Source organism: Doryrhamphus excisus, chromosome 1, assembly GCF_030265055.1.
Source record: "Doryrhamphus excisus isolate RoL2022-K1 chromosome 1, RoL_Dexc_1.0, whole genome shotgun sequence".
Lineage (NCBI taxonomy): Eukaryota > Metazoa > Chordata > Actinopteri > Syngnathiformes > Syngnathidae > Doryrhamphus > Doryrhamphus excisus.
Genome location: NC_080466.1, coordinates 14,207,641 through 14,229,025, shown reverse-complemented (window position 1 = coordinate 14,229,025; position 21,385 = coordinate 14,207,641). Strand labels below are relative to the sequence as shown.

Sequence of the window (21,385 nt, the reverse complement as noted above, 5' to 3'; positions counted from 1 at the left end):
CTTAGCAAAGCTGCCACTTCTCCACTAGCAAGGCGGCCACTTCCATGGCGGATGACAATAACACACGATAACACGCCGGCGAGGGATCCGTCCACCTGCCCACTAGCACCGGCTGCCTGCCGGTAGCTTCGCCGAGGCGGGGCACCGCTCTCACGCTTGGCGGGTGGGGGGCCGGATCACCGGGGTGGGATCGAATAGCAATGCGGCTAAATTGTCCGATGCCCCCGGCCCGCTCCTCCGCCCTCGTCGCGCTCTCTCTACCCAGCACCCCCGGGAGGAGGAGGCGGCGTTAACGCGGTAACGCGGCGGCTTGTACGCTTACGTCAGCCCGCATTAGTGGACCTGACCCCCGCCTTCCTTGTGGTGTTTGTATTGGTATTGACCGCTACACTGCGGCTTTAGTGCGCAAAATGGCCTCCCTGCGAGCCCGGGAACGGGTAACCATGGCAACCTGACCTACAGGAGCACCTGTTAGCTTCTTGCTGCTAATGCTAACAGAGAAACACGTCTTCCTCCTTACTGCACTTTAACGCTAACTATTCTGTGAACCACGTTTTTAAAATCCCATCCCCATCCCATCACTATTATTCGTATTTTAAATCAGAACAAATGCTAAATATAGTCATAAATCAAGTTAAAAAGTCTCAGATTTTAAAACAAGCAATATGTTTATGCAGAGATCCTCTATATCAGGGGTCGGCAACCTTTACGATCAAAAGAGCCATTTTACCCCCTGGCTCACGAAGAAAAATAGACTGGAGCCGTAAAACATAATTTAAAAACAGCAGAGACGTGCTCGAGTGGTTAGCGCGCAGACCTCACAGCTAGGAGACCAGGGTTCAATTCCACCCTCGGCCATCTCTGTGTGGAGTTTGCATGTTCTCCCCGTGCATGCGTAGGTTTTCTCCGGGTACTCCGGTTTCCTCCCCCATTCCAAAAACATGCTAGGTTAATTAGCGACTCCAAATTGTCCATAGGTATGAATGTGAGTGTGAATGGTTGTTTGTCTATATGTGCCCTGTGATTGGCTGGCCACCAGTCCAGGGTGTACCCCGCCTCTCACCCAAAGACAGCTGGGATAGGCTCCAGCACCACCCGCGACCCTCGTCAGGATAAGCGGTAGAAAATGAATGAATGAATGAGAGATGTGCTCACATTCAGAGCGAATTGCGAGTCTCCCAAGATTTTGATTGACTGCCAGATTTGGAGGGAATTTTGGGGTGTCAAAGTACTTCAGAGTTGGTCAAGTAGTCTTGGTCTCACAGAAAGTCGGATTTTTTTCCAAAGATGCGTATTTTCCCCATTCAGGTGTTAAAAAAAAAATACTTGAGCAATGTGACAGGAGCCACAACAAAGAGGCTGAAGAGCCACATGCGGCTCTGGAGCCGTGGGTTGCTGACCCCTGCTCTATATCACAGAGGTGCTCTGCTTGTTAGCACTGACTGCAAAACCACCAGTCAAAGATGCTTTATGAAACAGCAGCCTCTGCTGTCATAAATTCATTCAATTCAAAGATTCTCTATAAAACAGGAGGGTTTTGCTGTTTCCAAGTAGCTACAGCAATGACACCAGTCAAAAATCATTTGTACTGGAGATGGTTAGGACTTTCCCAGTCAAAGATCCTCAATAAAACAGGAGTGTTTCTGCTGTTTTTAAAGGACCTCCTGCACAATCATGAGTCAAAGATTGTGGATATAACGGATGGGCTCTGCAGCAAAAATGTCAGTTTTTAGTCAACATTCACAGCTTTGCTTCAACCATCTTTCCACCGCTAACAAATCTGCCAGCAGTCATACAATAATCAAAGACCATACCTCATATACGTACACGAAGGACAGTTTGATCTCCAGCCAAGAAGAGTTTCACATTTTGTCCATCATGGATGCTTGACCTTTCTGCGACCTCATCCAGATCGCTCGCGTTCGTGCCTTTGCTCTTTTATCGCCAGCTCTTAAGTAATCTCACCGCTGTCAAGTAGGCGTCTTATTTTAGGAGGCGTGTCAGCCACCACACATCGGCCTTCGTGAAGACCACGCCATGACCGTATAGACCTCGGGTCTGGAATGCAAGGACCCAAGGGGGGGGTGCAGGTGCAAGCACAGTCAATGCTTGCTTTTGGTACGCCACAGTCAGTGGAACCAGGATATAGGGCAGGTGGAGTCACCTGGTGTGGCCCAGCATGGTGCACTGCGGTCGGACACACTCTCCAAGTAGCCCATGTGCCGCCCCGGAGGTCGGTAGAACCAGGATATAGGGCAGGTGGAGTCACCTGGTGTGGCCCAGCAGGGTGCACACTTTCCAAGCATCCTGGGGGTTGGTAGAAGCAGATTATACAGCAGGTGGAGCCACTTGGCACTGCCCAGAAAGGTGCACTGCGGTCGGACACACTCTTCAAGCTGCAGCACTGTATAAATATAAACACTGTATATATATTTGATAAAGAAGGTGAGAAACCCGATAGAATTGCCAGCAACATCCTAAGCCCCATCACCATCCTCCCAGCTGGACTCAGGGTTCAATCACATGGGCCCACAAGCCATCAAGGTGAATCAGGCCGCCACGCCGTGAGAACAACTCAACATTTTATCTTTCCACTCCAAAGGATCTACATTTGGAAGACCTGATAGTGGGGTCCACGGATCTGGCCAGTGTTAGCCGGCAGGGCGACGGCGCTGAACGAGGACGTACAAGACCAGTGCATGAAGTCATGGTCTGGCAATGACAACATATCATATCATCATCCAGCCACGCCTCCTCACTGTCCAAGCCGGGGGTGTCTAAACCTTTTCATCCAGGAAGGGCCAACGTTGCCACTTTGATATCTAGTAAAGAAGCACATGCAGATACAGTATGCTAACAAGTTCTACAATAAGATGCATAGGTGAAAAAAACCTTTTTCACCTCCATTTTTGCTGTTTGTTTTTTGCATTTTTCAAATATTTCAACATTTCATCCACCCATCCATTTTCTATTCCGCTTATCCTCATTTACTCAACAAACAATCTTTGTATATTTTCTTCTGGTAATATGACTTATTACCATGATATTTTGACTTTACTCCCACAATTAAAAATATCATATATATAATAATAATAATAATACTTATTATACATGTGTATATATAACCCAACCAAGCTAATTTTCCAAAAAATTATGACTTTGTTTTATTTTGTTTGTTTGACGTAATTATACATTTTACAACATATTTTTCTTTAATTGTTCAACTTTATGCAGTTTATTCTCAGAAAAATATGACTTTTTCTCGTTAGAACTTCTTGACTTAATTTTTTCATTTCTGCTGGGATCCTTTTTTTTTTTAGCCAACCTGTTCTGCAGCCTGCTTGACCTTTTTGTGCGGCATGTTAGCATGCAGCATGTAGCGAACTGTTTTATCTGTGATGACACTGTAAACAAATGAGGCCAGTCAAACACTAACCCTCTAATGCTCAGTGTTCATTTTTATAAACAAAAAACACATCATGGCGATATTAATACTTTAACGTGATCTTTCCAAAGGTACATTACATACAACCTTCTTTTGATCTGCAATTCATTTTGAGTTAACTATAGATAAAGTGCAATTAATCCCGATTAAATATTTTCATCAATTGACAGCCCTAATAATGGCAAAAAATTAATCCTGACCATGTCTAATAGAATTATCTTTTACACTTTTAAGATGTGCAGCGAAGCCTTTCTTTGTTTGTTTTTTTTCCAAAGCTGGTGGGCACATGAAAAAGCCAGATTTTAAAAGCCTTCTCTCCCCAAAGTGCAGCGAGATGATGAGTTTTTGCTGCCGTTTGTTGATCCCATCGCCCGTCTAACGTACGTCTCATCACGAAGCAGCGACCCCTGGTCCAGCCGACAACGCCAAGCTCCTCTCCGTCTTCTCCTTATGAGGGCACGAGGCAGAGAAAGCCGGCGCCTTACGCAACACATCTGACATTTCCCCACGTTGTGTCCATGAAAAGACGCCAGTGCAGACAGACAGATGGGGGGGGTACTGTCGTGTTACTATGAATAAACACGTGTGTCCGGTGAGGCTGCGGTTTGGAGCTTTGGTTTGTTTTCCAATTTGAAAAGTGCTGAAAACAAACATTTCCTCCAGTTCTCAACACGAGGAGAAAGCAGCTGTTGGTGCTAGCTTCTCTCTACTCCCTAATGAGCTCGCTGGAGGAAAGTACTTATCTAAACAAATCTATGGAATTCCATCCTTCTTTTTATTTTGGAGGCAAAGCTGCAAATCCTATTGGTAGATTTTGGGCTTCTGTAATTAAGAAATGGGCCAATTAATCCTATAAAGCCTGCGTTTGGCAGGGGGTGGGGGGGCTGCAGGGGTCCAGCAGAAGGTGATTATGTAGCAAACAGTAGTGCTTTACTCCTAATGTGTTTTGCTATTTTCACAGCTTCCAACTTCAACACGCTGGCAAGGTTGCCGATACGGGACAAAAACTCTTGCAGGGTTTTTGTATCCCTGATGAAAATAAAGCCAAAGGGGGGTAAACTGCACCCCGCAATCACGGTTGGGGATGTTCCTCGGCTTTAAGGATTCATTCTGTTGACATCAAGGGAAGAAAATGCTAAACTAAACTGCTTAGCTTTTGTGTCAAAGCCTTTTGTTGTCCAACCACACTTCCATCCATCTTCTACCGCCCAGACTTCCCTCTCCCGCTGCTTCATCCAGTTCCTCCCGGCAGATCGCGAGGCGTTCCCGGGTCCTTGAACCCGAAAATGAAATAATTTGACCCAGAAGAACATCTGTGTTGTTCCTCCAGAGGACACGTCTTCAGGTTTTAGTCTTTCTTTTGTTTATCCACTCTGGAAGGATCAAGTTCTCATGGTGATCCAATTTGTGTGTTGGCATCCATGAGACGTTTAAGTGTCTGTGACAGGAGCAGGTTGTCGCCACGGTGACCCTGCTTTTTTACCACAATAAAATTATAAACATTTTAGCAGCATAGAGTTGAAATAGTCATATGAGAAAATAAGATAATTAAATATAGTTGTCATTTTTTGGGTTGGGGGGGTTACAGCTTTATCAGAATAAAGTGAATCAGAATAAATCAGAATAAAATGAAAAATATGGGAATTATGTAACGATATGATTTTTTTTTTTTTTAGAAAGGTAAAATGGTTGTAAAGCTTTATAGTAATAATCTTTCCAAATGCAAAGCTGATGGAATATATAGAGTATGACGTCTTAGTATATGTATACGTATATATGTATATATAAATATATACATAGGCAGCCCTGATGTAACGTATGGCCAGGAGTCAGCCAACAATGACTTTCTAAAAACACAGCATTGCATGGAAAATGGCGGATGTATGTGGGCAGGACGACGAGCATGACCTCTAAACATGGAGGGTCAGCAGGCAGGATGGGGGGAGGGGGGGATCGCAGGCCGGTATCACGCTGCAGAGACTGTGAAGGTAGCGTACAGCGACCCGGTGTCACCTTGTATTGATACGCTGTACTCAGGATAATAACGTCCCGGTGAAAGCTGCCCCCCTACGTCCTACGTTGTGGGAGCAAAACCATGTCATCTTCCTCAGCTTAGCACTCGTGGGCTGAAGGATTCAGGTGCCCCGTTCCATCCCAGAACGATCTGCAGGGAGGACGAAGAAGGGAAAACGGGTGAAGGCGCCGCACACATGACACCACTATGACCAATGGATGAGGAACGGGCAATCAATCACACGTGGCCATGGTAAAAGATCATTGACTGGACCGGTCACGTTGCTACACCGCCAACCAGGAGTGTCCCCACGTGGTCCACTCAGGGCCCATCATGACAAAGTCACAGACGTGTTAGCATTTGGCTCAGGCCCTCTTCAAACTATGTTAATACGGATATAAAACTCAAGCTAAACTAAATAAAGCTGTCATTTTTTGAAAGAAAAATGAGAAAATTAAATTAAATTAAAAGAAAATTATTATTGATTATAATTGAATTATTATATTATTATTATTGTATAATATTACAATAATATTGTTACAATATTATTATTATTAAATTAAATTAAAAGAAAATTATTATTGAATTATTATAATTACTTAAGAAGAAAGTTGAAATATTATTGGGAAAAAATACAAAAATGGGACAAAAGGAGCAAAGTTGAAACTCCTCATAATGGGCTAAATCATCTAAATCACCTAAATCATTAAGCTCAGATAATATAGAGTCGCATCCTTTCATCTTTGATCAGGTTTGAAGTAGAAACACCCCTCCATTCAATGAAACGAAAGCAAAAGCGACCGGAAAGTGTTTGCAACCAGTCGCAAGGCAAAGCATGACTGCCCTCTAGTGGACATCAGACAACCATGCAGCTTGTGTTTCTACGGTATTTGCTTTGCTGATCTGCTTTACAGATACGGAGGACTCCTTTTGTATTGTCAACATACGACAACATGGCTATATATATATGTGATACGTATATTTATACATGTATTTATATAATATACATGCATATCATGCATGATTGTATAATCGTGTGTGCATTAACACGTGAGTGAACTTGGCAAAGTGTGCTTACATGGCCCCGCCCACTCCTATACAGGAAGTGCTGTCTGTTCCAAAAGTTCCAAATAAACAATGTACGACAGGTGGTGTGTTATGAATAAAACGTACCTTCTGAATGACTCGGAGTGATTGGACCGGCATCAAACCTGGTAAGTAGCAGCTAACAGGTCTCAGGTCATGAAAAGACAAGAAGAAGCTAACAGGGCGACACCTTCCTCGTCTGGACAGGAGGACTTTGACTTGGACTTGGACATGAACATGGTGGCCATCGTCAGATGATGAAAGTGGTCTCATCCCGGATGTCGTGAAGAAGTGAAACCGGAGTTTCAGCTTTCATATCCTTTTTGTGTTGGGTCTTCATCATGCGACTCTTGTTCAATGTCGGGGAAACACGACTGACGTCTTCCGAGTGATCAGCAGTGATTCAGCCGAAACCATGAGCTCCTTAGACGGGAAAAAGCTGGTAAGATGAAGATGATTATTGATGATTATTGGAGATTGCATCATTGACCTTTACAGTGGATAGAATCACGAAGGGATGACTCCTTCAGGGATGACCCCTTCAGGGACTTGGTTATTCAGCTAACAGCTAACAGTGGCGTGCACATGGTGGCCCAAAGCTGTTTTCTTATTTTTTTTTAATAGGCCCACAAGTACATTCTAAAAACATTAAAAAACATATTCACATTGAAAAATGTTACAATATTACAATATTATTACAATATTGCAAATATTACAATATTCTGATAAAAGTTGTCATTTAACAAGTGTTACAATATTATTACAATATTATAAATATTACAATATTCTGATAAAAAGTTGTCATTTAACAATAAAAAGTTATGAGAATAGTTATGAGAATAATATCATACTTCTGAGGAAAAATTATATTTTAGAAGCATGAAGTAGAAAAATTAAAAACTATTCTATTTTCAAGTCATTGTATGTTTTTGTTGGGATGTCAGGTTGCAGAAAAAGTTAAAATGTTTTTTAAAAACAAAACAAAAAAACAGCTTAGCAATTTTACCAGAATAAACTTGTAACATTATGAGAAAAAGCGAGAATAAGAAGTAAATCCTAATCATGTGATCATCGTGATCTTCAAGAAATGAAATGTTGTCATCATGGATGCTGTTGACTTGGAGAGGATAAGCAGCACAGAAGATGGATGGATGGATGGATGGATTGGTGGGTGGGTGGGTGGGTGGGTTGATGAGTAGGTGGATGGATGGATGAGTGGATGGACAGGTGGATGATAGATGGATGGGTGGATGGATGGATGGTTGGATGGATGGTTGGGTGGATGGATGGGTGGGTGGATGGACAGGTGGATGATAGATAGATGGTTGGATGGTTGGGTGGGTGGATGGGTGGATGGATGGGTGGATGGACAGGTGGATGATAGATGGATGGGTAGATGGATGGATTGGTGGGTGGATGGGTGGATGGATAGATAGATGGGTGTGTGGATGGATGGGTGGATAAATCCTGCATGAGAATGCCATTCGTCTCGTGAGTTCAGTCCAAAACTTGGGAGCAGATTCCGAAAAAGAGCAGAGGCAAGGTCCTGTCAGGTAGAGGATCTTTGACAAGCGTTTCTGCACTTTGAAAATGTAAAACTATCCCTCACATCCCAAAAGTTTCTATTTCTATGGTTATCATCATTATTTCTCCTCTTTGCCATGAGCCTTCTATGGGGGCATCTTAAAATAAAAAAAGCCAAAAGTGAGGCACATTTTTCCATAAAACACGGACTGAACACCCAAAATTGCATCATTTTTGTGGGTTGAACTTTAAGGACTGAACATTTTGTTGGCAGTTCCTCCATCTTTTTTTCTTTGTTTCCCTTGGCGTCCCCAAGGCGATGCTCCTCTGCTGCTTCCTGATGGTCAGGTGCGGTCAGTCGAGCCAGAAGAAGACCTCCTGCCACATCCAAGGCAACAAGGCCGACTGCAGCCGCCTCAGCCTCACCGGCGTTCCCACAGACCTTCCGGGGAACATCACCAGTTTGGACATGTCCCACAACAGGCTGGACCTGATCCCACCCTCGTCCATGGCGCCCTACGCCGGCCTCCTCCACCTGGACGTCAGCTACAACAGCATCAGCAGGCTGGACGGGGGGCTGTGTCGGACTCTGCCCCTGCTGCAGACCCTCAACGTGGACCACAACCAAGTGTCCGTGATTGGGGAAGAGGATGTGAGAGCCTGCGGTAACCTGAGCAGGCTTCTCCTGTCCAGCAACAGACTGAAACTGAAAGGGGAACCCTTCTCTGGATTACAGGTACTCAGATCCACAATCTGGTGTCCTACATCTCCACCGTGTCTCCTCTCGCTTAAACCACATCATCTCCTCGTAACTCGCAGCGCCTGAAATTCCTGGATGTGTCAAAGAACAACTTGGTCTCGGCTCGGCTCGGCACCAAGCCTCAGTTGGAAGACCTGGAGGAGCTCAGTCTGGGATTCAACAAGTTCACCACTTTGGCCAAGGATGACTTTGCCTTCTTAAGCCGTTCCGACGCCCTCAAAGTCCTCAACCTTGCCTCCGCCTCCATCAAGACGGCAAGAAACGACATTACTGACAACTTCCTTCCAACACGTATCTGACACGATAAAGTATCCGTACACTAGCATCACGTAGGGAAGAACCCCTCCATTAGCGCTACCGAGATCCAATACCAGCGTCACGGACCTTTGAAACTGTCTCTTACCACCTATCAGCAAACAAAGCCAAAATCCAAAGCCAAAAATATCAGCAAAAGTAGCTAGAAGATCAGCAAAGCAAAAGAATCAGTGGAAGGAAGGTAGAAGAAAATCAGCAAACACAGCCAAAAGAACATCAGCATATATGTATGCAGATATATATATATATATATATATATATATATATATATATATATATATATATATATATATATATATATATATATATATATATATAGTATATACCTAAAATAATATCAGCAAACAAAGCCAGAAGATATATCTGCAAATGTAGCTAGAAGATCAGCAAAGCCAATGTAGCTAGAAGAAGATCAGCAAACCCAACTAAAAGAGCATCAGCAAAGGTATCTAGAAGATTAACATCCAACGTTGTGGTCTGCAGGTGGAGCCGGGCTCCTTCCAACCGATTTCCCGACTGCACACGTTGATCATGGACGGGAGCAACGTGGGCACCACGGTGGTCTCCAAGCTGTGCCTGGAGTTGTCCAGGACGTCCATCAAGAGCTTGTCCCTGCAGAAGATGAAGCTGGTCACTCTCACCAATGGCACCTTCAAAGGTCTGCGGCAAACCAACCTCAGCTTCCTGGATCTTTCCGGCAACGAGATGGGCAAGATTGAAAACGACTCGTTTCAGTGGACTCCAAAACTCCAAACTCTGGTTTTATCGGATAACAACATCAAGCACTTGACCGTGTCCACGTTTGAGGGGCTTCAGGGTTTGAAAAACCTGGTCTTGATCAAAGCTCTGGTGAAAAGTCACACCTCGTCCACGCCCATCATCGACAACTTCTCCTTCCGGCCACTGACAAGTCTGGAGAGGTTGTCTTTGCGGCGGTCTTCTGTACGGGAAATCACCCAACACACGTTCTCAGGCCTGGAGAGCCTGAAGCACCTCGATATGAGCTGGTGCAGTTATGCATCGCTAAAAAATATCGATAAAATGACACTGGTCTCACTTGGCGGCTCTCCTCTCTTGGAGCTCAACCTGACCGCAACGGGAATCGTCCAGATTCAATCCGGAGCCTTTTCCCATCTGAGGAACCTCACAAGAATCGCTCTGGATTTCAATTTCATCAAGCAAACCCTGACCGGGAAGGAGCTTGAAGGCCTGGACCAACTCCGAGAACTTAACATGTCCTTCAACCGCCAGACCATCGACCTGAACTCCATGTCGTTTGTTAGCGTACCCAACCTCAGGGTCCTGACGCTAGCAAAAAGCCTCACGGTCACGGCTCTCAACCTGGACCCGTCTCCCTTCAAGCCCCTGTCCAAGATCACCTACCTGGACCTGAGCAACAACAACATCGCCAACATCCGCGCCGATCTCTTGGACGGACTCGTCAACCTGAAGGTCCTCAAGCTGCAGCACAACAACCTGGCTAAACTGTGGAAGGCCGCAAACCTTGGTGGTCCTGTGCTTTACTTGAAAGGTCTGGAGAACTTGCTAAGTCTTCAGATGGACAGCAACGGCCTGGATGAGATCCCCGCACAGGCACTGGGAGGACTGGAGAACCTCCAGGAACTCAGCCTCAGCAACAATCTGCTCAACAACCTGAAGGACCCGGTCTTTGAAAGTCTGAAATCCCTGAAGGTTTTGTACCTCCACAAGAACCTGATCACAGCTGTAAGACCGGAAGTGTTCCGAACGCCGCTGAGGAACCTCAGCCTGCTCGTGATGGGCAGGAATCCCTTTGACTGCACCTGCGAGAGCATCCTGTGGTTTGTGACGTGGCTGAACAACACCAACACCACCGGCGTTCCGGGTCTCCGGGACCAGTACCTGTGCAACACCCCCATGGCGTACTTCAACCACTCGGTCCTGGAGTTCAAAGCCATCTTTTGCAAGGACATGACGCCCTTCCAGGCTCTTTTCATCCTGAGCAGCACCCTGGTGGTCCTGCTGACTGGGAGCGCCCTGCTGGTGCGCTTCCACGGCTGGAGATTCCGGTTTTATTGGAACATTCTCATCAATCGCGTACTGGGATTCAGCGACGCCGGGGTGGAAGAAGGCCGACAATTTGAATACGACGCCTACGTGGTCCATGCCGAGGAGGACAGCGGCTGGGTGGACCGAGTCGTCAAGTCTCTGGAAAGTGAGGGATGTAGATTTTGTCTGGACTATCGGGATTCGGTTCCAGGTATGTCCCAGCTGGAGTCCATCGTGGACAATATGAGAAATTCACGGAAAATCCTGTTTGTCGTCACCGAGAAACTTCTCTGTGACCCCTGGTGCAGCAGGTAAATCCCCCCGTTGACATATTTGTTCGATTCCCTCAGATCGGAATGCCGGCCTTCCATTGGAGATATTGGAAATCACGCTTTATCCGTCTTTCTCCCTGTCCTATGTTGTGTTTCACTGTGCAGGTTCAAGGCCCATCATGCCCTGCACCAGGTCATCGAAGCCAGCAGAGATTCCGTGATCCTGGTCTTCCTGCAGGACGTGCATGACTACAAGCTGTCCCGATCGCTCTTCCTCCGCAGGGGAATGTTGCGTCCACGCTGCGTCCTCCACTGGCCCGTGCAGAGGGAACGGGTGGCTGCCTTTCGCCAGAAGTTGCAGATCGCCCTCGGACTCACCAACCGGTTTCACAGTTGAGTCTTGAGTGCCGAAGGGCTGCACGGTGTTCTAGTGGTTAGCGTGTTGGCCACACAGTCAGGGGATCTAGGAGACCTCTGTGGGGTTTCCGTTTGGGTATCTCTTTGTGGAGTTTGCATGTTCTTCCCATGCATGCGTGGGTTTCCTCCAAGGATTCCGGTTTCCTCCCCCACTCCAAAAACATGCTAGCTTCATTGGCCACTCCAAATTTTCCATAGGTATGAATATGGGTGGGAATGCTTGGGAATGTTTGCCCAAAAAGTCAACATGGCTAGGCTCCGGCATAGGACCCGAGGAGAGTGGACCTTCCCAACCTTTGAAAAGTTTAGGCTAAGGTTTTTACAGAATACAATGAGGACCATTTTTCAGTTTTTTGTGTTAGCTTCCCAATTAGCATCATGAAGTCATCATACTGCTTCCACACAAGACGGATCAAGGAAAAATCCAAGTCAGTCTTGCGTGGACCTCGGATTGTGTCCCCCAGGAGTGAATGAATGTGTGACACTGTCATTTCTTTACTTGTACTTACATATACTTATATGTAAGATGTCAGTCATTTTCTATGTGAGATGCACAGATGGACAGCTTCATGCTGGCCAGTCACAGTGACATCTAGTGGCCATGCGGTCTTACTACGTCCGCTATTGTCATTTCAATAGTAAAATAAAGATGGTATTATTGGTATTATATTGGTATTATTGAGTGTAAAACTATTCCTGTTCATTGTGTAATACAAATATTCCAAAATGTTTGTTACTTATGTAAGTAATACATTAAACTGTAAGTAATGCTTACAAAGAATGTTTTTAATATACTAAATATTTGTTCCTCAATATCTCATTAACCATTCTACATTGTTTTTAAATTCATTATATGTATGTATGTACACAATATGGCATAATACATAAACATATGTAGCTTACAGCAAACATTCCAAAGTTTTATCATTTTTAAAACTAAATAGTATATAGTACTTCTACAGGAGGTTATTTATACAAATGTATAATCATGTCAAATTTAATTGGTAGTCAACCTGTATTTATTGATATTTAAAACCATTGTAACCATGTTGTAAAAACATGTATAGAATAATTTCATGTATATCAAAAACTGTATAGAAGCATTGCGATCGTAGAGATTATTTTTACCATTTATGCTGTTTTTTTTAACATATTTAAATATTTACATATTTTAAAAATATGTATGTTATTAATACAAATCCATAATGTAGTCCATAAGGTAGTCACTAAAATAGACGCTTTTACGAATAGTTTACAAAATTATAATCATTTTTTTCGTATATATTTTTTTACCTATAATCTCACAAAAATTGAATATATTACAACTTAGTAATAAACTAATGATACATCTTTAGTATTACGGTATATTAAGGTTTTTTAATGGTATAATTGTATTTACAGGATAATTGAAGCTGAGATGGAGCGTAATTGTATCTGTATGTGGACGATACCTTTATGTATATACAGTATAGTAGTATGTGTTACCCAGATACCTGTAAGTATGTATATACAGTATAGTAGTATGTGTTACCCAGATACCTGTATGTATGTATATACAGTATAGTATGTGTTACCCAGATACCTGTAAGTATGTATATACAGTATAGTAGTATGTGTTACCCAGATACCTGTATGTATGTATATACAGTATAGTATGTGTTACCCAGATACCTGTATGTATGTATATACAGTATAGTAGTATGTGATACCCAGATACCTGTATGTATGTATATACAGTATAGTAGTATGTGATACCCAGATACCTGTATGTATGTAGTATCTACAGTATAGTATGTGAACTAACTAAGTAACTGTGATTTCATGGACTATATGAGCGGTTAGTATAAAAAAGGTCAACTAGAAGATAAGCATGTCAACCAAGAGGCTCCTCCCACCAGCGTCCACACGAGCAGCCAACCTCCGACCCAGTACATAAGCCCGCCCCTCCCGCCGCAGTGTGACACCGTGAGCAAACATGGCAGTCCTGCCGGCGAGCGTGTCCACGCCTCTGCTGGGCCTGGGGGCCCTGCTGGTCCTGGTGGTCCTCACCTACCAGCGTCTGAGCAGCTACCTGCGCACGTGGATCCAGATGAAGCCCATCCCGGAGGTGGGGGGCACATACCCCTTTGTCGGCAACGCGCTGCAGTTCAAGACCAATGCGGGAGGTGAGAGGTCACCGCTTTTTGACGCCCCAAGGTTGCCTGTGAGGCAACAAGAGAACACGTCTTTTGCTTTGCAGATTTCTTCCGCCAAATTCATGAATACACGCAAGAGTTCTGTAACCAGCCGCTGCTAAAACTGTGGATCGGGACGGTGCCCTTCGTGGTTCTGTTCCACGCTGAGACGGTTGAGGTGCAGTACATTGGTTACTACCACATACGGTACAAAGTACACAGTATACACTAGCTGATGCATTTTTTTTTTGCAGCCAGTGGTGGCCAATCCTGTTCACATGGACAAATCCTACACGTACAGCTTCCTCCATCCTTGGCTGGGAACCGGTCTGCTCACCAGGTACGGAAACATCATAATATACCAAAGCACGGTACAACAATGCAGTACTACAATACAGGACCGGGGCAGGGGGGAGGACTGTCTTTGGATCTCGCCGTGCTGGGCCACGCTTGTAGGGTTGAAGTTGAAGGGTATTATATAAAGCTAAAGCAAATAGATAAAACTTGTATTTTGACCCTCTCTTATCGCTAAATGGAGCAAACAAATTAGAAAGCCTCTCCCTCCCCAAACTAGCAAAAATAATTCAAAAACTAAACATGATATGATAGAAATGAATACATGGCTGGATATTAGATAGAAATGTCAACATTTCATTGTGCGCAGACGTATTGGCGGCCGTTTATCAGGTTGTGTTCTAAATAACTTGAAAACTTTGAAATGCATTTGGACGAAATTTTCAGGAGTTGTCAGAAATTTGTCTTTTTTTTGGGTTGGGGGGGGATCACTATTTTAATCCAGGAATTTTGTTTTTGAAGGATTCTTTAAGATAGGACAAATTTTGCCACAGAGCACTTAGCCAGGGACATTTAGCCTTCCCAGAACCTTGCATTATCATGCTGGGTGTTAGCATGCTAACATTTGCAAAGTAGCATTTTAGTTGTTTTCGTGGTTAGACACTGAGTACATAAACACTTAGCAATATCATGCTAGGTGTTAGCATGCTTACATTTGCAAAGTAGCATTTTTCAGTCGTTTTGGTGGTGTTAGCATGCTTACACCTATCCATTTCCATAAGTGGACAATCTTGTGCTAGGTGTTAGCATGCTTAAGTTACAATGCAAGTGTACTAGCATTTTTTGCTATTTTCACGAATATGAAATTAAGCACTTTGCAATGTGACATTTTTAGCATTTTCAGAGATAGACACTTAGATAGACACTGTTTTGTTTTGCCAAAGCATTAACAACCGGAAGTTTGGTTCAATTTCTCCCAAATGCTCATTTGTCAACTTCTGATAGCACAGGTCCAAAGTGGCGTGAGCGCCGCAAGATGCTGACACCCACGTTCCACTTCACCATCCTGCAGGACTTCCTGGAAGTCATGAACGAGCAAGCCGAGGTCCTAGTGGGCAGGCTGGCCTCGCAGGCGGGGCGGGGCCCGTTCAACTGCTTCAGCTACGTGACGCTCTGCGCCCTGGACATCATCTGTGGTCAGTACACGTAGCCGCAAGAAGTCACAATTATCTCCTGTTGCTAGGCGGGATTTGTTGTGCCCCAGACAACAAAGAAAGGACAGGGAGAGTCGAAACACATAGAACACATGGAAAAAAAACAGAGGTCAAGTCACAATTATCTCTGTTGCTAGGCGGGATTTGTGGGGCAGAGGGCTTCACTGCCCCAGACAACAAAGAAAGGACAGGGAGAGTCGGCAGGAAAAGGAAGTTGGTCAGTTTTTAAAGTATGAACTCTGCCATGACGTGTGCAACGTTGGCGTGCCTTCCAGAAACGGCGATGGGGAGGAAAGTTTACGCCCAAAGCAACTCGGAGTCTGAGTACGTGAAGAGCGTGTACAAGTAAGTCGTTAGCTTAGCTCAACCTTTGACGCGTTGCGGCTCGGCCCAAAACGATCTCACGGTGTTTGGTCTTAGGATGAGTGACATCATCAGCCGCAGACAGAGGTCGCCCTGGTTTTGGCCCAACTTCTTCTACAAATACTTTGGCGAGGGCAAAGTCCACGACAGGACGCTCAGAACTCTGCAGTCCTTCACCTACGAGGTGAGTGCTAGCTGGGATCTGGATTTGGACAAGACCCCGTCCAGATCCTTGTTGATATCTAACACAGAGCGGCCATGTCAAAATGAAATATAAGCAAATCGGTCAGCGTTCCGCAGCCGATGGTGGAGCGGAGACACAACGGTTTTCCTTGTGAATTCCACTCAGGTGATCCGAGAGAGAGCAGAGGGTCTGAAGGACGAGAATGACCGAAAGAACGAGAAAGCGGCGTCCGGGATGAGGAAAAGACGAGCGTTTTTGGACATGCTCCTGCAGACCAAAGACGAGGACGGCAACTTGATGAGCCATCAGGACATCCAGGAGGAAGTGGACACCTTCATGTTTCGGGTTGGCGCCGTTGCTACGTGGATTATGCTTCTTGCCTTTTCGCTTTTTTGGCAAATTCATGTTTTTTTCCCAGTTGAGACAAACCTTTTCATCGTCCGTATCATCATCATCATACCACTAAGCTGCATTTCTAGTATTTTAATTCACTAATAATATAATATAATATAATATAATATAATATAATATTAATAATAATTTTATTTCAAAATAAAAAAACATATATTAAGGCAGGTTTGCTTTGAACGTCACACGAAATGATCAAATATTTAGGATTCATTTTTTTAAAACCTAAATAGTATTTTAATTCACTAATAATAATGATAATAATAATTTCTAATATAATATAATATAATTGTATTTTCTTTTATTTAATTTTAATAATAATTTTATTTCAAAATAAAAAACATGTATAAAGGCAGGTCTGCTTTGAACGCCACACGAAATGATTAAATATTTAGGATTAATTTTTTAAAACCTAAATAGTATTTTAATTCACTAATAATAATAATAATAATTTCTAATATAATATAATATAATTCAATTTTAATAATAATTTTATTTCAAAATAAAAAACATATATTAAAAAAATATTACAGTATAATCCATTCAACCTATTTCTATTAATGTTTCTAATATTTAGAAATGCAAGAAAAATAAACATCTATGTCTAAAAAATATTTAAAATATGTAATATAAAAATGGGAATATTAATGAAATAAATAAATAAAATAATAAATATAGAAAAAATTAAAAACATATATATATTTCATGTGGCTGAATAAGACATTAGAGAGAGCCGCTAGTGTGATGTAGTGTACTTCACTGTAGTGTACCTCCCCCAAGCACATCATATCATGTACTATCATACTTTGGATGAAATGGCCAGTTAGCATGTTGGGCGGTCTTAGCAAGCGTACAGTCAAAGCTCACAAAGGAAGTTAAACATGGCGTGTTGTTGTTGTTGTGGTGTTTTGGTGCTGCAGGGTCACGATACCACGGCGGCCGCCATGAACTGGGCCCTCCACCTGCTGGGCGCTCACCCCGACGTGCACGCCAAAGTTCAGCAAGAGCTTCAGGACGTGTTTGGTGAGAGAAAGGCACCGTCACTGACACCCCCCCACGCGTTCCCCTCTCTTAGTGCTTTTCTGCCCACAAGGCCTTTGGACTCATCTTTTGTTGCCGCTTTGAAGCAGAGGGAAGCTTATGGGGGGGGGGGGGGGGGGGGGGGGGATATCGCCGTGAAAATCCTCACCAAAAAAGATAATTGAATGCGCTCGACTCCGCCTTGATGCATTTAGCACGGCTTTGTAGGCAAATGTGTGATGACCTTCCTGGCGTGAGCGTTACCTATCCCAGCACCTCCAACGCCACATCACGCTTAGTAGGAGGCGTGGCGCTTCAACTCTCATCTACTTACCAGTCAGGACAAGTGGAGCAAAAGTCAAGAGGTGTTTTTTTATCTGCACACATAACGGCTTAACAGTCCCCCCCCCCTCCCTTGGTGTGGTGTACAAAGGTGCGTCGCAGCGAGCCGCCAGCATGGAGGACCTGAAGCAGCTGAAGTACTTGGAGTGTGTGGTCAAGGAATCCCTCAGGCTCTTCCCGTCCGTGCCCTTCTTCGCTCGCTGCCTCTGTGAAGACACCAACATCAGTAGGTTCACACGGCCGTTACTACAACTACAATCATCTTGGATCTTCTCAACTCAAAAGCCTAAAAATGCCAGAAGAAGAAATGGCAGTGAGACAAAAACATGAGTGGATTTACTGCAGAGATGCCTTCAGGTGAACTTGGTTGTCATCGGCTGATCAAAAGTTAGCAAAACAATATTGACAGCAGGAGGGAAGGATGGACGGATGCCAGTATTCCATGCAGGAAGCTGGTGGGAATGTGGCTCCAGGTGGTGGAGATGTCTTCATGGAGGGCAACCACTGCCTGGAGCTCATGTTTATCTTGCCGTTGTTACGCCCGCAAACGTAATAACCACCCACAAACGTAATCAAATTTGCCCACTGCAAACCTAATACTGAATTTCCTGCAATAACCTGCATTGTAATAGCTATTACGTTTAATAATAATTTTACTACATACATAAAAACGTATATTAAGGCAGGTCTGCTTTGAACGCCACACAAAATGATCAAATATTTAGGATTAATTTTTTACAACCTAAATAGTATTTTAATTCAATAATAATAATAATAATAATAATAATAATTTCCAATATAATATAATTTTAATAATAATTTTATTTCAAAATAAAAAACATATATTAAGGTAGGTCTGCCTTGAATGCCACACAAAATGATCAAATACTTGATCATTTAAAACCTAAATAGTGTTTTAATTCACTAATAATAATTTTATTTATTATTGCAGAAATTATTACATTTTGTTTGTGGGCATACATGCGCGTTTTAGTTACAGTATATTATTTTTATGTGTGATTTTGTGTGTATATGGGGAAGAAATAATCAAAACAAATAATAAAATATAATAATATTAATAATAATTTTATTAAAACAATTGCAATGATCACAATTATGTTATCTTTTTTAATTTAAAATAAATTATAATTTAATAATTAAAGATTCCTTTAATGTATTCAAATGACAATAATATTTAATAATTATAATTTGTGTGTGCAGACGGTTTCTACGTGCCCAAAGGCGCCAACGCCGTCATCATTACCTACGCCCTCCATCGAGACCCGAGATACTTCCCTGAACCCGAGGAGTTCCGTCCCGAGCGCTTCCTGCCCGAGAACTGCGTGGGCCGGCCTCCTTACGCGTACATCCCCTTCTCCGCGGGGATCCGCAACTGCATCGGTAAGAACTGCGGCGAGCGCGTCGGCGAAATCGCTGATCTCAGACGCCGCGCTTTGCCGTGCAGGTCAGCGGTTCGCACTGATGGAAGAGAAGGTGGTTCTGGCCTCCGTCCTACGCGAGTTCAACGTCAAAGCCTGCCAGCGGCGCGAGGAGCTGAGGCCGACGGGCGAGCTCATCCTGCGACCGGAAAGCGGAATCTGGATCGAACTGGAAAAACGGGTTCTGCTAGAACCGACTGTCATTTAAGTTTCTTTTCCTGGTCGTGCGTAGTCCTGGTTTTGTACGTTCTTGTTGTCCACGGACCACATGCACGGAGAAGTCCGTGCTAGGAGGAAGCCGCGGATGTGTTCTCCTGCGGTTCCTCAGGTTGAAACCGATGCAATTTTTCCGACAGGAAATGAATCATGAATCATTTTTCGAAATTGTTGGGACGGCTTTGTGTGTAGACGCTACGCTACAATATGACCGCCATTACCCGACACTCGACCAGCAGCCATCTTTACACTCGTAATTGTCAAATAGACGTCTTCCTGTGCAATGACATACCTGTATAGCCGATACCGCTAATGCTAACATATGCTAGCCGGTGGCGGCGTGCGTCGTCATCGTGATCCGTGTGCATCATCCCTTTACGATGGGTGTCCAAATGTGGCTTCCTGTCTTTTACAGCAGACGTTTTCCAGGACGTAGACAGGTCCAATCCATCCCAAAATTGATCTGGTGCCTTGAAATAAAATACATGACAATTTTTCCATTTTAATATCAATATAATACAAACATTTTTTAATAAATGTTTAATTTTTCAACAAAAAAACGTGTGAGAAGTGACATTCCGTGTCCCAAAAACCGTATTTGAACGGGTTGCCCAGGCATCCGCCCAGGTATCCGCCCAGGCATCCGCCCTTGACCGCCACCCAACACACAATGCACCGGACCCTTATGCTTGCCCCCATAGGTGGTGGGTCTACAAGGGGGAGATCCCGTCTGGCTTCTTCGGCCCCACAGGTGAAGGCCCGACCACCCCGGGCCCTGGCCCCAGGGTGAGGCCCCCGGTATCCCACATCCAGGCGTCATCATAAGGGTGTGACCCTTTACCTCCATGATGTATTTTTGTTTTTGAGGCTCCGTGTAGCGGAATGCAGCCGGGAAGGAAGTTCCCAAAATACTGGAATACTACATGTTATCCTGCATGGAGCGGATACTACAGTACACTTTGGATAAAATTGTAAATTTTAAGAAAAAAACCTTTAATAATAATTTAACCCCTTTTTTTCTCCTAAATTTCCGACTTTGGAAAGACTCCAAAGACTCACCAGGCCCCCGAAAACCATGTGATGACTTTTAAAGCTGAGCATCTGCCCACACGGGGGGTCGGGGGGGTGGTGGGGTGGTGGCAACCTCATTATCCCAGCCCCCCCCCGGTCCAATTCCAACACTCTCTGGCCTTAATAATAAATAATGCTTTTACTCGGCTCAGCTTGATGAGCGCTGCAAGAAGCCATTAGTCAGCCGGCAAATGGGGGGGGGGGGGTTAAACGGAGCGTTACATCCTACTTAGGAGCACATTTATTTTCGGGATGAAACAAAAAACCCACGCTAGTTAGCGCTAGCGCTGGGTGTTTGACATTGGAATGCCGGCTTAGCCTAAACGATCACCTTAGTGTTGGTTTTGGCGGCCATTTTATTTGGAGTCTTCCACTTCTTGTTTTAGTCGCATTTTAGTCATTTCTATATCTGACACTTTTAGTCAATTTAGTTTTACTGAAAAAAAAAAAAAATCTGGGAAATTTTGGGGGAAAAAAAATCTTCAATTTCAAGAATAAAATTGGAAATGTATGAGAAAAAAGTCGTAAATTTACAAGCATAAATTCATACATTTGTGAGAATAACGTCATAAATTTATGAGAAAAAAGTCCAACATATTAAGCAATACATTTACGTGATTTAAATTCATAAATTCATAAATTCTTCAAAAATATCAGAAATGTCCAAGAAAAAAGTAATACATTTACGTGAATAAATTCATAAATTCTTAGAGAATAACGTCAGAAATGTTCAAGAAAAAAGTCCTAAATTTGGATAAAATTGTACATTTTAAGAAAAAATAATTTAACCCCTTTTCCC

General features: G+C 43.7%; 3 protein-coding genes across 10 annotated transcripts in view; 2 read left to right on the top strand and 1 right to left on the bottom strand.

Annotated features, from left to right (window-relative positions):
• Positions 1-470, bottom strand: part of sorbs2a (sorbin and SH3 domain containing 2a) — a 47,337-nt gene extending 46,867 nt beyond the window's left edge. For 3 of the 7 annotated variants that reach the window (XM_058084828.1, XM_058084856.1, XM_058084864.1), the window contains exon 1: positions 1-454. The gene's annotated coding sequence lies outside the window, so the exon portion shown is untranslated. The other 4 variants (XM_058084847.1, XM_058084892.1, XM_058084901.1 and 1 more) reach the window with 3 other exon arrangements.
• A 6,080-nt stretch (positions 471-6,550) lies between these two features.
• Positions 6,551-12,716, top strand: tlr3 (toll-like receptor 3). Of its 2 annotated transcripts, XM_058065288.1 has the most exons (6): positions 6,551-6,673; positions 6,753-6,987; positions 8,386-8,805; positions 8,889-9,083; positions 9,628-11,483; positions 11,610-12,716. In XM_058065288.1, the coding sequence occupies exons 2-6, from the start codon at positions 6,961-6,963 to the stop codon at positions 11,839-11,841; spliced, it is 2,730 nt and encodes a 909-aa protein (XP_057921271.1). In that variant the 5' UTR covers positions 6,551-6,673; positions 6,753-6,960; the 3' UTR covers positions 11,842-12,716. The 2 variants fall into 2 exon arrangements, with proteins under 2 accessions (XP_057921271.1, XP_057921272.1); XM_058065289.1 differs by having other exon boundaries at positions 6,583-6,987.
• A 1,084-nt stretch (positions 12,717-13,800) lies between these two features.
• Positions 13,801-20,072, top strand: LOC131121277 (cytochrome P450 4V2). Its single transcript, XM_058065290.1, has 11 exons — positions 13,801-14,026; positions 14,101-14,213; positions 14,290-14,375; positions 15,335-15,525; positions 15,819-15,888; positions 15,964-16,090; positions 16,256-16,435; positions 17,419-17,521; positions 17,952-18,086; positions 19,082-19,261; positions 19,326-20,072. Exons 1-11 carry the CDS (start codon positions 13,837-13,839, stop codon positions 19,505-19,507), a joined length of 1,557 nt encoding a protein of 518 aa, XP_057921273.1. The 5' UTR covers positions 13,801-13,836; the 3' UTR covers positions 19,508-20,072.
• Positions 20,073-21,385: the final 1,313 nt, after the last annotated feature.

What these genes read in the sequence shown, in the direction of transcription:
- tlr3 (XM_058065288.1), top strand. Translation starts at nt 6,961, where the DNA reads ATGAGCTCCTTAGACGGGAAAAAGCTG. An exon ending in CCTTAGACGGGAAAAAGCTG is followed by an intron (nt 6,988 to 8,385) that starts GTAAGATGAAGA and finishes GGCGTCCCCAAG; the next exon opens with GCGATGCTCCTCTGCTGCTT. An exon ending in AACCCTTCTCTGGATTACAG is followed by an intron (nt 8,806 to 8,888) that starts GTACTCAGATCC and finishes CGTAACTCGCAG; the next exon opens with CGCCTGAAATTCCTGGATGT.
- LOC131121277 (XM_058065290.1), top strand. Translation starts at nt 13,837, where the DNA reads ATGGCAGTCCTGCCGGCGAGCGTGTCCACGCCTCTGCTGGGCCTGGGG. An exon ending in GTTCAAGACCAATGCGGGAG is followed by an intron (nt 14,027 to 14,100) that starts GTGAGAGGTCAC and finishes TTTGCTTTGCAG; the next exon opens with ATTTCTTCCGCCAAATTCAT. An exon ending in TACGTGAAGAGCGTGTACAA is followed by an intron (nt 15,889 to 15,963) that starts GTAAGTCGTTAG and finishes GTTTGGTCTTAG; the next exon opens with GATGAGTGACATCATCAGCC.